At 41.0% G+C, this 16,627-nt stretch overlaps 1 protein-coding gene across 5 annotated transcripts in view; it reads left to right on the forward strand.

Moving 5' to 3' along the window:
* LOC137871330 (unconventional myosin-VI-like) overlaps positions 1-16,627 on the forward strand; it is a 94,795-nt gene that overhangs the window by 45,290 nt on the left and 32,878 nt on the right. For all 5 annotated transcript variants that reach the window (XM_068709110.1, XM_068709111.1, XM_068709112.1 and 2 more), the window contains exons 15-20: positions 774-846; positions 5,700-5,827; positions 6,144-6,239; positions 6,384-6,554; positions 11,266-11,304; positions 11,455-11,548. In XM_068709110.1, coding sequence (XP_068565211.1) covers positions 774-846; positions 5,700-5,827; positions 6,144-6,239; positions 6,384-6,554; positions 11,266-11,304; positions 11,455-11,548 — 601 coding nt within the window. The remainder of the gene's footprint in view (positions 1-773; positions 847-5,699; positions 5,828-6,143; positions 6,240-6,383; positions 6,555-11,265; positions 11,305-11,454; positions 11,549-16,627) is intronic.

Below are 16,627 nucleotides of genomic sequence, written 5' to 3' on the forward strand. Positions count from 1 at the left end.
TGTGGTGTCACCAAGGTTTTTAGATCATTAACAAACGATCGTTATCATCTGTACTATATATACTAAAAAATATATATATATTATATATATATTTGTATAAATACATATGTACAGTATATATACAAAATATATGTGTGTGTATATATAAAAATAATATTTTTACATATATGCATATATATTTTTTAAATATATATATTTAAAAAACACTATATATATATATATATTTATTTATGTATATTCTTATATATATATAATAAATAAATATATATCATATATATATGTATAATAAATATATATATATATATATATATAATTAATAAATATATATAATATATAGATTATATATATATATAATAAATAAATATATTTTATATATATGTATATATATTTATAATATATATATATATATATATATATATATATATATAATCTATATATTGTCATATATATATATATATATTTAATATATTTATCTGTTTGAACTCTTTTACGTACGTGGAGTTGTTGGCGTCCAAAAACATGTTTTCTAACATCTGTTAGAAAACATCCTCCATGAGAGCAGCCACCTTTTTAAGACGCTCATCTTTTACTTTGCGTTAACGTGAACCAGCAGAACCAGCAGAGAGCTCCGGTCTAAGTGGCATTTTGTTAGAGAGCTAGAAAGCCCTCCAGGCGAAAACCCACAGAGTCCCCGTCCTCCTCCTCATTAGACCAACGGCGAACACGAACGTCGTTATGGATTCTCATTAGAAATATCTCGTTTTGCATTCCAGGAGCAAGAGCTGTACCAGCGGGAGGGGCTCGGAGTCAACGAGGTTCACTACGTCGACAATCAGGACTGCATAGGTATGAGGTGGCGTCGCCCTGCACTCACGACAACGTCCGTGTTTTTCTGCTTCTTTTATTATTTGTGTGACTGATATGTTTACCCACGTGTAGAGCTCAAGCTACACAGAAGAGGAACAAAGAACACAAAAAGATGGCTGTACTCATCACTGGCTACATATCCAAACGATGTGTTTCAGGTCACACTGGGGATGTCAAATATTCAGACGCTTTGATGTCTAGAAGCGTTTCAAGAACATACCAGAGCAGTGAAGTAATCAGCTTTCTGCAGTCAATGGAAGTGAATATGCACTAAAGTAACTGTTCAGACATTCTCACCGTTGACATACCTGGTTTGAATCTTAATTTGACCACCGCTGTAACTGTAGCTGTCAGATTGTGTGCTGACTTCCCTCTCTTGTTTAAGGTCTTGTAGTTCTTAACTTGACATGCTTTGCAACTTTATTTCTGTCTTTGATGTGAGACTTAAAGGTCTTTACTTGAATCGTGACTTGCAACTTTCCTGTCTTGACGTGGGACTTGTAGTTTTTGACTTGGGTCTTGACTTGGACTTTTCTGTTCTGTCTTTGGACTTGTAGGTCTTAACGTGGGACTTGTTCGCCTTGACTCTGGACTTAACGTGGGACATCCCTGTCTTGACCCGGGACATTTCGATCTTAACTTATGACTTATTTGAAACTTCCCAGTCTTGTACTTCTTAAGTTGACATGTCTTGCAACTTTTAATTGAAACTCGGTGTTGACTTGCAACTTACCTGTCTTGTTATATGACTTGAAGTTCTTCACTCTGAACTTGACCTGGTACTCCTTGTGTTGCATGTTGTTGTGTTTAACTTGGAACTAGACTTTTCTGTCTTTATTTGGGACTTGTTGGTCATGACTTCAAATTTGACTCGAGCCTTCCCTGTCACATTACGGGACTTGAAGTTCTTAACGTGGAACTGTTCTGTCTGAGCTTAGACCTTGACGTTGGACTTCTATGTCTTAATTTAGGAAGTGAAATGTGACTTTCCTGTGTTGACTTTCACCTTTCTGGTCTTAACTTGGGACTTAGATTAAGACTATTAGGTCTTAACTTGGGACTTAGATTAAGACTATGATGTAGGACTTTCCTGTTTAAACTTGGGACTTAGATTAAGACTATTAGGTCTTAACTTGGGACTTAGATTAAGACTATTAGGTCTTAACTTGGGACTTAGATTCAGACTATTAAATCTTAACTTGGGACTTAGATTAAGACTATTAGGTCTTAACTTGGCCGATGATGTAGGACTTTCCTGTCTTGACTTGGGACTTGTCTGCATTCACTTGGGACTTGACGAGGGACTCGAAATAGAACTTGAATCTGGATTTTTATTTTGTGTGTGTGTTGCCCTCGGTAGAGCATTGCAAACATAGCTGTAGGTATCACTTCATCTCTAATGCTCTGTCAAATAGAGCTTTGTTGAGTCACTGCCTGAGGTTCTGGAGGTTTTTGCTCCTGCTGGTCCTGGTTGCTTTGCGGTATTCATGCTTTTAATGTTCTCATTCTGGGGTTCCAGTGTTCTGAAGTTGTGTTTGCGAGCCCCGGGCTGCAGAACGCTGCTCATTATTGGCCTTGATGTGCTGCTGGCTCTGAGCCCTCCGGTTTTTAGTTTTTTTTATTCTTTTGCGAGAGCCGGCGCTCCACAGTTTGACCCCGGAGCCTCGGTGCTGTTTCATGGACGGACAGAGTGATAGAAGCCCACCAGAGCACGTGACCTCCTGTCCGGACCGAGAAGAGTCTCCGCAAACAGGGAGGCAGATGGATGTGAGGGTGGTTTAGAGGTGAAGGAGGTTAATTATGCTTTTTGCTGATGTCCAGCTCTGTGAAATAGCATCAATATTAGATGCTTAACTACAGCGGAGACAGCTGGAGGGAGGCAATGAGCTCTGTATATTGGCTCGGAAAAAAAAACCTAGATTACCGAAATGCATTTGTTTGTTGGGGCTCCTGTTGTGTGTTCTGCGAGCAGCGGCCACTCTGTCCACACAAACACCAGAGAGGACATAAAACGCACTCTTGATGTTGCAGAAAATTGAATCTGTGCAGACGGGAGATACATGACTTCATGCAAGACAAAGTAGAAATTAAAACAAAGATTAAAAGAAAGCTTCAAGTCCAAACGGGCAGTTTCATTTGTTAGTGCTTTGTTCATTATGGCCGCTTTGTTCCCGTCTGTGTTCATGTTGCTTTTCCTTGTGACTGGTAGAGATGGTAGATGGAGGGATGAAGGATGAAAAGCATGATGGGACGTCTCTGGGGGGTTTTGAGTAGGAAGTCTGGCTGCCGGTCAGAGGCTCCCGTGGCCTCGGTTAGTTGGACGCAGTGAGTTTGTGAGTAGGAGTCTTGGATCCGCTTTGAGCATCTCCAATTCATGACTCACGGAGACGCGGTGAGTCATCCTCCATGACTTCCTCCTCAGTCAGTGAAGCTCTGCCGTAGTGGGCCTCCCGTTTCTACGGCGACACCTCTCCCAGGCCTTCCGTCGGGTTCACTGCGTCTCCGACCTTTCTCACCACTCAGTAGTGTTTGTGACGCTGTCGTTGACGTACGCCGCAGGAATCGAGCCTCTTCTTCGTCACACATGGAGGACTTGCCAGTCGCCGGTTGATAACGCGTAACGTGAGCTCTGTGTGGAAGAAGATACCCCATCAAATACACTGCATTGTGACCGGAGAGACATTTTTAAATGATGCAATTGTCGGTTCATAAAAGTACATTTCAGTTCAAGCTGTGTGTGCAAGTATGGTAAATGAAAAGAGTCAGTTTAATATTGTTTACTCTTGAAGTCACTCTTTATTTTGTCCCTGAGTTGACCTGGGACTCTGCTGTCTGGACTGTGGACTCGTCGCTGGTGACTTGATGTGGGACTTGAAGGTCTTCCCTTGGAACTTGACTTTTAACTGTCCTGATTTGCGACTTGTGGGTATTGGATTAGGACTTGATCTAGACTTCACAGACAAGACTTGAGATACATTTTCGACTTTGTATTTCCTCGACTTCTGCACTGCATAGTTGTCTTGACTTGGGACTTGAGCCTGGGCTTTCCTGTCTTGACGTGGGACTTGAAGGTCTTAACTTCGGGATGTGACTCGAGACATTCCTGTGTTGGCCGGGGACATGAAGGACTTACCTTGGATCTTGACTTTTAACTGTTCCGTCTCAAGACTCTTGGACTTGGACTTCTTGGTGTTGACTTGTGACTTGAAGGTCTTACCTCGGAACTTGACTTTCAACTGTCGTGTCTTGATTTGGTACTTGATTTGAGACTTCACAGCCGAGACTTGAGATGTACTGTTGGCTTTGTATTACTTCTGCATTGCATGTATAGTTGGACTTTCCTGTCTTGATGTGGCTCTTAAGGGTCCTAGTTTTGAATGTGACTCGAGACATTGCTGTGTTGACATGGCACTTGAAGGTCTTACCTTTGCAACCTGACTTTCAACTGTTCCGTCTTAACTTTAGACTTGACTTGGACTTCTCTGTCTTGACTTTGGATTTGTTGGCGTTGCAGTGGGACTTGGAAGGTCTAACCTTGGAACCTCATTTCAAACGGCCCTGTCTTCACGCTGGACTTGATGTGTTACTTGCAGGTATTGACTTGGGACTTGAATGTAGACTTCATTACCAAGACTTGAGATTTACTTACTGAGACCCCCCCCCCCCCCCCCCGTGTTGCCTTGGAACTTGACGGTCTTACTTTGGGACTTGACTTTCAACCGTCCTGTCTTGATGTTGGACTCGATTTGCGACTTGCGAGTATGGAATTGGAGCTTTCCTTTGGACTTGATATGGGACTTGTAGATCTTGACCGTGGTACTTGAATCTTAAAGACTTGGCTTCTGCTTCTTTGTATCCTCTGCTTCTGCATTGCGTCTTGGACCCGTTGCACAGCTTCATGTTGATGCAGTACAACCAGATGTTTCCTCCTTGTTGGTCTTGCTAAAAGCCCGTCCACAACAGAAACCACTGTTTACGACCCGACACCGACTTCTAAATGAAATGCTCAGTCTCTTCATTACGCCATCGATTGATCCTGCTCCCAGCCTCTCGTGTTCATTACTGTACAGTCGGGCTCTTTGGCCCTTTTCCAGAGCACATCCAGGAGTTGTTCTTTAGACATCACTCTAGGTTTAAATGCTTCATTGTTTTAAACGTCGCTCTTTAATGTGTGAAATAGTTCTTCATTTAAGATCACAATGTGGAAGATGTGGAAGGAAGCATGAATTGACTGTTAACCCTGCAGACTCATTTAATCCACATTTTACTCAGTAGTCCTTCAAGCAGTATACTTGTGGTAGTAGTAGTAGTACTACAGTTGTGACAATAATACCTCGTGTATCGTTGTTCAGTTAATAATAGTCAAATCTGTACAGAGACACAACGACAGTAACTGCTCATTATGTCCTTCATTTGCACTTTACCTAAAGTTTACCAGTGATTTGCATAAATGAACTCCCTCCACATTTTTGGCGTTTAAACCTAGTTTCCTTAAAAAAGAAGCTAGACGTTGAAATGACTTTTCCTGAAATCATAGCGATGAAATAAACCACTTCTGCACCCTCCAGGTGTTCTATACTGTACGGATATTATAATGATAATAACAATAATGGTAATGCAATTATAACAATTTGCTTCCCCATCACCTTCTGAGTTAGACCAGGTCAAGGAGAAACTCTTTATATTTCCACACCTCAAATTGGATTTAGCTTTAATTGGATTTTTAATCGTTAACTCCAGCCTCCGTTGATTTGATTGGTCGCGTTGCCCGGTTAGCCCTCGGGTGATTCCACTCACTGCTAACCATCATGTTCTCTGTGCTCCTCTCGCAGACCTGGTGGAGGCGAAGGTGCTCGGCGTCCTGGACATCCTGGACGAAGAGAACAGACTACCTCAACCCAGCGACCAGCACTTTACCGACACCGTTCACAACAAACACAAGAACCACTTCCGCCTCACCGTGAGTCCAGTGTGAAACAGGAAGCTGTTCCTTTGAACTGGGGGTTAGAATAAGAAACTGAACTCTGCGTTGTTGTTGTTTTTCATGATTTGTCTTTCATTTTAAAGGAAGGTAAGATGGAATTGGAGAGACCAGTTGTCCATAAATTGTCACATTTACCTGTAAATAGCTCACTTGTTTTAGTTTGTTCGTTTGAATTAGCACATCATTGTAAATGGAAAATATGCAGGAAGTCTGCTGAGTCTAAGTAAGTGTGTGTGTGTGTGTGTGTGTGTGTGTGTGTGTGTGTGTGTGTGTGTGTGTGTCTGTCCCGCAGGTACCCAGGAAGTCTAAGCTGGCCGTCCACAGGAACGTGAGGGATGATGAAGGATTTATTATCAGACACTTTGCAGGAGCCGTGTGCTACGAGACGGTGCGTTTTCACAAAAACACTGTCGGCTCGGATTTCTCCTGGAAGCCGAAAATGAATGTCACACAAAAATGACTTATTTAGTTTTTGTTTAATCTCGAGTGCTCCACAGTCTGAGAACTTGTTCCTTTTCTTTTCTTTTTTTAGACCAAGTTTGTGGAGAAGAACAACGACGCCCTGCACATGTCTCTGGAGTGTCTGGTCAGCGAGTCCAAGGACCGCTTCGTCCGCGAACTCTTCGAGAACTCCAACAACAGCAAAGACGTGAAGCAGAAGGCGGGAAAGCTCAGCTTCATCAGCGTCGGCAACAAGTTTAAGGTGAGTTTTTGGGCGAAATGAAGAGAATTTGTTGACCGTGAAATGCTTATTTTATAGCAGAAAGTGACACTTTCTGATGTCGGATGTTAGTTTAACTTATGGGTTCAACACCACGAATACCCTAATAGTAGATTCAAAATAACAATCTGTGAGAATACAGGCGTCGTCCCTTCTATTTATAACTGCAAATATGCAAGAAAGATAAAAACACAAGGGACCAAAAATAAACTACGGGGCATAAAATCTGCATTCTGCAACAACAGACCTACTGTACCTCCTGCTGCCAGAGCTGTAGCGATGACGCCAACGTATCGGGGATCAATGATTTATGGAGGCGTAGAAACGCAGCACCTTTAACAAGAGATCTGACAGACTGTGGCTCCTATGGTCTGGATGAAGCCGGCTCAGGTTCACCTTTACAGAGATCCCATGAGTACATATTAAAGAGACGGCTCTGATGCTTAGCAGTGTGGTTGTATGAAGTTCTTCTTTGTAGTCCTTATCAACAACAAATATGTTGATGGTGATTTATTGTTAATCTCTCAAACACTGATATCGGCATTAGCCTCAAGAATCCATAAATCGGTCGGCTGTAACGCCGTCTGAGTGGAACACAAAGAGTCTCTCCGTCAGAACAGGAAGTGAGATTCCACTGAGCTCCAGAGTCCATTGAGAGAACAGAGAGCAGCCTCTTTGTTCTTATGGAGTTCTTTCCTCAACTGTGACTCATCCGGCTCAGCATCTCACCTTGATATGTGCTCCAATGTGTCACCTAACCACAGGCAACGGGGGAAAAACATCACAGCGCTTGGCTCCACTCGATCATGTGTCCTAAAAATAACAAAAAAACAAAGCACATAACCCGAGGGGATGAGGTCCGGCTCTGTTATCAGAGGGCAGCGTGGTGTTCAGGGGCGTCGGGGGAAATGCTTTGTGGTATCCAAAGGAACATTGGTGTCTTTGATGTACACATATTTTATCCTTTCATGTGTACGGAGACGTGATTTATATGTGAAGTACATGGCTGAGACCGTTCGGACGCTGTCCATCACTGAGGAGTTAGATCCTGCAGCCAGAGCTGACAGATTCTCAATTCCATGAAAATACTGTGTTTGTTTCATCCAGGCAGAGTCGCCCTAAACAATGTTCTTAAGGTTGTTTTGACTCGACCAGGAAACATGTTGATGCATCATACATTTCATATTTTCTAGAGAAGCTGAATCTTTTGTTTTAAAATGTCACTTAGTCACATTTTTCTATGTGCATAGAGTAAATTCTGGTCCCATTAAGAGTAAGTTAGACCATAAGACTGGGTATGCTTGTGGGCGGGGCTACATGGTGATTGATGTCCTACAACTTTAACCCTTTCACAGTTTTCAGTTCATGAAAGTTATTTGTAACAATTTGGTCTCCTAAAAATGTTTTACTCCGTGTTCGGTTGAACTTGAGCTTCACTCACTCGTGTCACTTCTGGTTGCAAAAAAACCCCAAGATGGAGACGACCGAAAACCAAGATTGTGACTGCTTAAAACCAAGATGACAAAGGCCAAATAGCATAATGGCGACATCCAAAAAAACTAGATGGTCACGGTGAAAAAACCATGATAGCAAAAAAGCAAGATGGCGACTGCTAAAAACCATGATAGCAAAAAAGCAAGATGGCGACTGCTAAAAACCATGATAGCAAAAAAGCAAGATGGCGACTGCTAAAAACTAAGATAACAAAAAACAAGATGGCGACTGCTAAAAACCAAGATAGCAAAAAAAAGTGAGTGACAAAAAACAAAATGGTGAAGGACAAAAAAACCAAGATGACAATGGCCAAAATGACAAACTCGAGGTTTCAAAACCTTCAAAAACAAACCAATTGATGAGGTCACGATATCTATGTCCAGTACTCATATACAGCCTATGAGGTATTTATGTGTGTCTAGTTGAAATATAGCTCTCAGAATGAGAATTTAACCAAAGATCTTACAAGATCAGGGTCCTTTTTTCACCCGTAACAACAGAAGAGGTCAGATAAAGGTGGACAGGAAGAAGCATGAAGGACCCGAATATTAATATTAACACAGCTTGGAGAGGTGCTGAAGTGTAACATTTAGTTTTTGATGGCATTATGAATGTGACATAGTGGATATTTAGTGGTATTCTCTTGAAGATAATAAACTGACACCAAACAACAAACGAACACTAATAATCTAAGATATAAAATGTTGTCTTTAAATGTTTTACAAAGTTAGAGAAGTTATTTTAGAAGCTCGTCTCAGGGTGGATTTGAACCGGGCTCCGAGGAGATTGAGTTTTTATTACCTGTGAGCTCTGTTACCTGAAGTGTTTTCCTAAAACCTGCCCTCGGTGCCCTCTCTCTCCACCCGAGCTGTGATTAAAGTTCAACAGGTGGAGAGGAGGATCCAAAAACAGAGAGGCGGAGGGTGGAAATGAGCGGTGATAAATCCGGAGTCAGTCGAGGTGACGGGAGAGACTTCTGGCTGTGGAGGACGTGGAGGTTTTCATTATAACCAGACAGTATTCTGTCCCAATAACAGGCACTCGATATACCCCAGAACAAGAGTCTTGATCCGATGGCTCATCCAGACACAAGTCAACCCTCTTTTAGTCTGAATGGGAAACAAAAACAACAGTGGGATACTTGGGAGAAATGCATCGAATGAGGATGTAGAGGATGTAAATAATTAAAATAGCAGAATTCATACACACGTCTGTTTCAGAGAGCTTCACGGGCATTACAACTTTAAAAGAGATCCTTTATTAACTCACGTATTTGGACAAATTTGAAGCCGCTACAAATAAAAATGAAGTTATGTAAGTGATAATAAATAAAACAAACAAATAAAGGAAGAGACCAAGTCTGTCATATTCTATATTTAGACACTATTACACATTATTACACACTACTATACATTTAAACTATATTATTGCGCTTACAACATGCAAAATAAATGGTTTTATTGTCATGGCTCTACTAGCTATTAGCTGCTAATGGCTCCTAGTAGTTGCTAGTTGTTGCTAGTAGTTGCTAATGGCTCCTAGAAGTTGCAAGTGGCTCTTAGTAGCTGCTAGTGGCTCCTAGTAGCTGCTAGTTGCTGCTAGTAGTTGCTAATGGCTCCTAGTAGTTGCAAGTGGTTCCTAGTAGTTGCTAATGGCTCCTAGTAGTCGTTGCACGTCTTCTCTACAGTCTATCACCGTTTGTTCGACTTCACCGCGTTGTTCCATCATTGACCCTCGTTAGTTTACATGTATTGACATTTACATATATTCACATTCTCATAACACTGATGCTCCTCATGTCCACAGTCACTTGAAAATAAATAAACCTGGCTAGAATGCGGTTGAATAATGCATCACCATCACTAAACATAATGAGAAGTTATGAGGTGAAGAACGCGACGGACCATGCAGGGAAAGGGCCGACCCACAATTGTTGGAATATTAATGACTCATCAATAATAAAAGAGTTTGATGATTGAAGCATTTCTTTTGTAACAGTCTTTGTTTAGTTTTTAATTCACACTTTAAAATTATTCATGATGTGAGGGTTTCAGAATATGCATGTTTTCTCCCACACAAAGACAAAACCTTATCAGAAGCTCCACCCGACTGGGCCTCCGAGCTGAGTAAAACTAACGTGGCAAACTTTTTTCGGTTCAGCCGGTGGAGCTAAGATGTTGATGATGCACATTTCTAAAAAAAAGTTCTGCTTATCAGAAACCCTGCACTGCTGGTTTTTTTTGTTTTTTTTTCCGAAGTGAGTCACATCAAATGTAAAGAGTTAATCCGTCTTGACCCTCGACTGCCTGCAGAGTAAGAGGATTCCTGCTAATGCATACCAAACTGAAAGGCTTTATCTCTCTCTCTAGGTCCTCTCTTGTCAACCTCAGCAGCATCTCAAACTGTCTCAGATTCATTCTTCAAGTACAATAACAGTGAAAAGGACCATTATATGTTCGGTCAAAGTGCTCCATTTAATCATGCATGTGTTTGACTCTTCAAAACAATTCAATTGTATTTGTTTAGCCCAAAATCACAAGAGACTAATTAGCCTCAGAAGGCTTTACAATCATATCTGAACAGTGAGAGAAATCAGATTGTATCTAGAGAAGTGTTTCTTTCTTTGCATAAATGCAAGAAAAGTTTTTACTAGGACAATGGTTTTTTTTTAGGGTTAGTTGTTGTAGTTCTCATTTTGGCCACAAGAGGCCAAAGTGTATCACATGTCAATAGGACTACAAGCATTCATAGCAGGTGACATTACCGCCATGTTCTTCTTTTGGCTAGAATGAATGCTAACACACTATATATATATATATATGTATGTATGTATGTATGTATGTATGTATGTATGTATACACACATATATAAACCTTGTAAATGGAGGAATTTTAATTCAAGTTAATTTATTCCTTTCAGTCCTAGAAATGAGGAATAAAGATCTTCATCAGGATAAACTTCAGAGCTGTATTTTTTTAAATAATTTTTTGTATTTGCTGTGCACGTTGTTTGAAGTGTTGTACGTAAACGTGTGTTATCTGAAGGTATATAGAAGCACATAGAATGTTATAACTAATGTTTGTCTTTTGGTGTTTGATACCCAGCTGTGTCTTTGTCATTACGTGGGAATAAAACTCTTTGTCTCTGCATTAATCACACAAAAGAAATGTGTTTTGTTCTTTCTCTTGTTTTTCTGCAGACTCAGCTGAATATTCTCCTGGAGAAGCTGCGCAGCACGGTCAGTGTTTCGCTTCGATGACTCGATGTTACATCTGCAGTAAAGACGAGCTTATCACTGTGCATCACCTTACAGCATCGTGTCCCGACTCACAACCACATGAATGTCTGATTTCTGTCCCTCCGCGTTTCCCTCGTTCTCCTCCTGCAGGGCTCCAGCTTCATCCGCTGCATCAAGCCCAACCTGAAGATGATCAGCCACCAGTTTGAAGGAGCTCAGATTCTCTCCCAGCTGCAGTGCTCCGGTCAGTGAGCTCCTCCTCTCACTGTTTCTTTATTGTTAACGAGGACAGGGTTGAAACTGGTCACTACTCTGGAACAGAGCACACTTTTCCTGGGATTCCCCGAGAAATAATCATAAAATTGACGTATATTCTAGTTTAATTACGTTATTCTTGATATTTAATAAATTAAGTGGTTAAACAACATCTATCCAAGTCATGATATGGATATTATCAGTGTGTGCAAAGGAATATCCTCATATATATATATATATATATATATCTATATCTATATATATATATATATATCTATATATATATCTATATATATATAGATATATATATCTATATATATATAGATATATATATAGATATAGATATCTATATATATATAGATATATATATATAGATATAGATATAGATATATATATAGATATATATCTATATATATAGATATATATATATATATATATCTTAGTGGTACTTTTAAATCAGTAAATATATTTTTTGTCATACATATATTCTTGTATATTGTATATTCAGATTAGGGCAATAATTCCTGAATCTCAATTCTTAATATTAGCTTTTAAATAAACAAAGTGAAACATGTTCCTTTACGATCTATATTCTACCGTATGTGAGTATCTAATAGGACGTTTTAACAGTAGAATGAAGTCCTTGGTGTCTCCAGAGCTGTGTGATAAAAGTCCAGGTCTCTCTCTCTTCAGCTCTCTGTTGGTACCAGGGTTATTTTAGTAACTACAACAGCAAATGAGCAGTGGGAAATATTGTAAACTGAAACTAAATAACAACTTAAAACTCAACTGATGATATTACCTGGTTAGAAAACGAATACTTTTAGTTTTTTAATGTTTCACTACTCGTAACATTTAACCACATAAATTGAACACTTTGCCTTCCAGCTGACGGATCTATGCTTCACATCAAACACTGACGTAGATTGAAGAGCCCTGAACATGTATTTAGTATGTATATGTAGCAAACTAACGAGAAATACATTGAAACTAAAGCTAGACTTCTCTGAAAAACTAAAAGTAGCAAACAAACTCTGAAAACCAAATGAACCCAACTGAAATGAAATGAAAAGTAAAAACTAAAACAGACTAAACTATTGTAACCTTGAATGGTGCGTATCGACCTTGTTTCTGTGTGGACCGTTCCACTGTGAAGTGTCTCTCCGTGTCTTTGGTACGTAGGTTTGTCTTCCTCTCTTCTGTATAATCTCTGTGTTCAGGATGTTTCAACACATCTACCGTCGGTACATCCTGTCTCTTTCTTATTGCCCCTTCCACCCACACACACTGTTGTTTGGTAAAGACACAAGTCTACAGAACGGTGAACACAAACCCTCTAAAAGATAAAGAACCAAGGACAAACGCATCAGCAGTGACTCACCGGCCGAAACCTTCACAGCCAGCAAAGACCTCTGGAGTGTGGAACGCACCTGAGACTGAAGTTCACCTCGTTGATTTTAAGAAAGCCTCTTGAGAACTTTTGGAGTGGCGGTAGACGAGTGTGTTTCTTCAACTCGTCATTGTGAAGTGAGCTTTGACGGCTCAATCTATTGTCTACGGAATAAAGAGAGATACGCCTCACTTTCCCTGTACAGTTCTGTCTGCCACAGGAGACGATCTCCTGGTGAAAATGAAGCTTTAATGTACGTCACAAACAAAGAGCGTCAACCACAACAGGAAGAGGATAGAGCTCTGCCCCCCCCTCTGTTAGCTGTCGGTAGCTATCAAAGAGCATCAGTGGAGGTTCAGTGGAGCACATAATGCAGTGTTTCCTGTCTGTGTCCACAGCTCTCTTCTAATTAAAGAAGCTAGCATTAGCGCCAAACGCCATGCGCTCATTTGCATATTGGTGACATCATCGTGCATTCGTCATAGCATGAAGCTTTTGAGGGTTGTGTTGTTGCAGCGAAGAGACTTTTAACAAGATGAGAGGGACGGGTAACTCTGAGAAGCGTTGAATATAGTAAATCTGAATATACTTCTTGGTCTGAAGAAGTCGTGAAATTTGTCGCTCTGAGGAAACGGAAAGCAATCCGGTTGCGACCGCAACAATGAATCCACTATTCTATTAAATAGAAAAAAACATCCAAAGTTCAATTTAGTTAGAAAATGAACAAAAACAAATGAAGAATCCGTTCACGTTTTACAAGCTTTACCCACGTGTTTGTCTTTGGCGTCCTGTGTTTAGATCTAGGTTCCTGTCTTGTGAAGCTGCTTTGTGACTTTGAAGCCACTTTCTTAAACTTATCCCCAAATCAAAAAGCCTGTGACGCCCCCCCCCCCCCCCCTCAGATTTTGAAGAATAGAAATGATGAGCTCGGGTTTAATATCCTCAGAGAGTCCGATCCTGCTCTCGAGCACACAAACTCAACGATGCCCTGTTCAGATACCGCACCCCGCCAAGTTCTTTATCACTTTTATTGGACTGGGAATCGAAGCGTCGATAGTTTGGATGAGACCGGGGGGGCCTCTGTGTGCCAACGCCACACTGTACGGAGAGCAAGAGTCCCAAAATAACATCACTAAAGTTTACTAATCCTGCAGAGAGACGTTATTGTGTGACGGCTGTGGCTCAGAGGTAGAGCGGGTCGTCTTTTGTCGAGATACTGAACCCCAAGTGTGTGTGTGTGTGTGTGTGTGTGTGTGTGTGTGTGTGTGTGTGTGTGTGTGTGTGTGTGTGTGTGTGTGTGTGTGTGTGTGTGTGTGTGTGTGTGTGTGTGTGTGCATTGGTTTAGATCGTTGTGACCATCTTTCATGTGGACTATTTCTTTATTTATGTTTTTTATTTATTCATAAAGACTTTCATTTCATATTTGTTTTGTTTTTAAATCAGACCAATCTAGTCTGAAACACTTCCTTTGTCTGTTTAAAGTCCATTCGCCCTTTAAAGACACACAATAATACACATTGTGTTTTTGAACATGGTGTAAACAGCAGTGTTTCTGTAGAGAGATTCACCTCAGAGCCTTTAGGGGGAATAACTTTAATTTACTTTGAAAGACTTTGAACTGTCTCAACTCTGGTGTTGATTTATGTTGTTTTTGTTCCTGAACAAACGGCTTGTGTGAGTATTACGTTTTTAAATCACTGTACAAGCAACAATAAGATCCAGGATTCTACAGTATGTCTCACGCGTATCCTGAGATTAATCTGGTAAATTTAACAAACCAAATACAAGAAAATCAACACAAAAAGAAGTTTTCCGTTATGGTTTGGACCCCTGAAAACAAGACTTAATTGCTTCCTGAGACGGGGCTGGATTCTCTGACCAGAGCAGCCTTGAGCTTGTTCTTTTGAGCACAAAGCACCAGATGGAGGGTTTGATTAAATTAGTGACATATTGAGGCTGAGTAACACCCTGTACATTAGAAACTAGAAGCAGGACTTAATCACATGACTTGATAACAAAAATATTGGTATTTTACGTCTCCGCAAACAATGGACACTGTGAATGTGGGCGTCTTTGCAGCAAGTGAGGTAGCATGACAAGTTACTAAGGCAGTTATTTAAAGTTACACTCTATACAAACAAAAGTGAGAAAGTCCACTGAGGGCAAACAAACACAGGACTTTCACCCAGGTGACCGCTGTTCATGTCCCGCCAGAAAGCAAAAAGTAAATGCTGAGGTTACGTTTGTTTCATAGCGTAAGGAAGTCCGCTAAGAGGATCTCGTAGCTACGTTGGTCCTTCTTTTACGCTACTATTTGAAGACAAACCACGATCACTGGAAACTGCTCAGGCACTTTCAAAGAACACTTGGCAGGTGATCGGATGAACCATCCGTCAATCGAACTGTTGTCTTCGGAGTCGTCCTTTGCTCTGCTTTCAGTGCAGAAATACTCTCCAGTTTTGCTATAAATGAAGCTATTGTAGCTTCTACGCTAACCTCTTTAAGAGCGGCCATTGTTGTTGTGGACAAACGGTCGTCTCGCCAGTAGCTCCTCACAGGATGCTGATTGGTCCGTGCTCTGGTTTACCGGACAAGAAGCCTGACGTGATGTATTGTTTGTGTGACATGTGATCCCACGATTCTTGTACGATCTTGTAATCCAGCAACCTAAAACTAGCCAATCGTTTCACAACCACTTGTCATTGTGCGTTTCTGCTAGCGTCATACGAGGCCGATATGAAACATATTTTTTGGTTGAGAAACGTTGAGATTCAACATATCCAGCGGTTTTACAGAAACGTACAATGGCAACATTTTGTCTGGCGACTGGCTGAACAACCAGTGGGTGATTTTACGGGGAACCGGTGGAGGGAGACTAACACCAGGATTATATGGTCAGGAACTCTGGTTCCTAGAACCACTAGACTGGAATAAGAGGCTTCAGGTTTAAGCAGTCGGGCGTCTGTGTTAAGTGTTTCCTCATTAAAAGGACTCCAGGACGAACACCGCCTCGATGTAACAGTTAAGACGTCTCGACACAAAGATTAGCGTATCCTTTGGGAAACAATTGTACGGCAATTATAACTGGAGGTCTCGTATGAGAGATGTGCACCTCGGGGGCAGCAATTAGTGTTCAGCTTTATCTGAATACACAAGAGGAGAGTTCTATTATCACAGCTGTGAGACGGAGAAAGTTGTAATGTGCTTTCCAAGTTTTCTCTCCACAGAATTGGCATCAAAACTCACGAGACCAAAGTCATCTTCTGTAGGATTTCCCGTCTAAGTCGAGTAAACGGCGTGTGCCACCAGCCCCGCCTGAAGATACTTCAGTTCTTTAACGGTTACGTAACACTGAAACTGAATGTGCTCCATGTTGTTCAGGGGATTGACACAAAAACACTTCTGAGGTGACTCGATGGCATTTCCAAACTGCCGCAAGAGTGTTTCATTTACACTGAATGGCAATTAGCAGCATGTGTCTGCTGTGAAAGAGTTGTGGAGAATGAGCCCTTTGATATCAGCGTGAGCAGAAAGAGGGTACGGGGGGGTCTCCAGGAACAAGTGACGTTAATATGGCAAAGGGAAGAGTCTGGAAAGTCCTCACAACGTAAACGCAGACGGAAAGGGAGCCGGGTCACAAAGTTAAGATCACAAGTGGAGTAAGCGATGCTGACGAAT

This window comes from Cebidichthys violaceus, unplaced genomic scaffold, assembly GCF_023349555.1.
Source record: "Cebidichthys violaceus isolate CVI_PGR_0920_01 unplaced genomic scaffold, fCebVio1.0.p SCAF_14, whole genome shotgun sequence".
NCBI lineage: Eukaryota > Metazoa > Chordata > Actinopteri > Perciformes > Stichaeidae > Cebidichthys > Cebidichthys violaceus.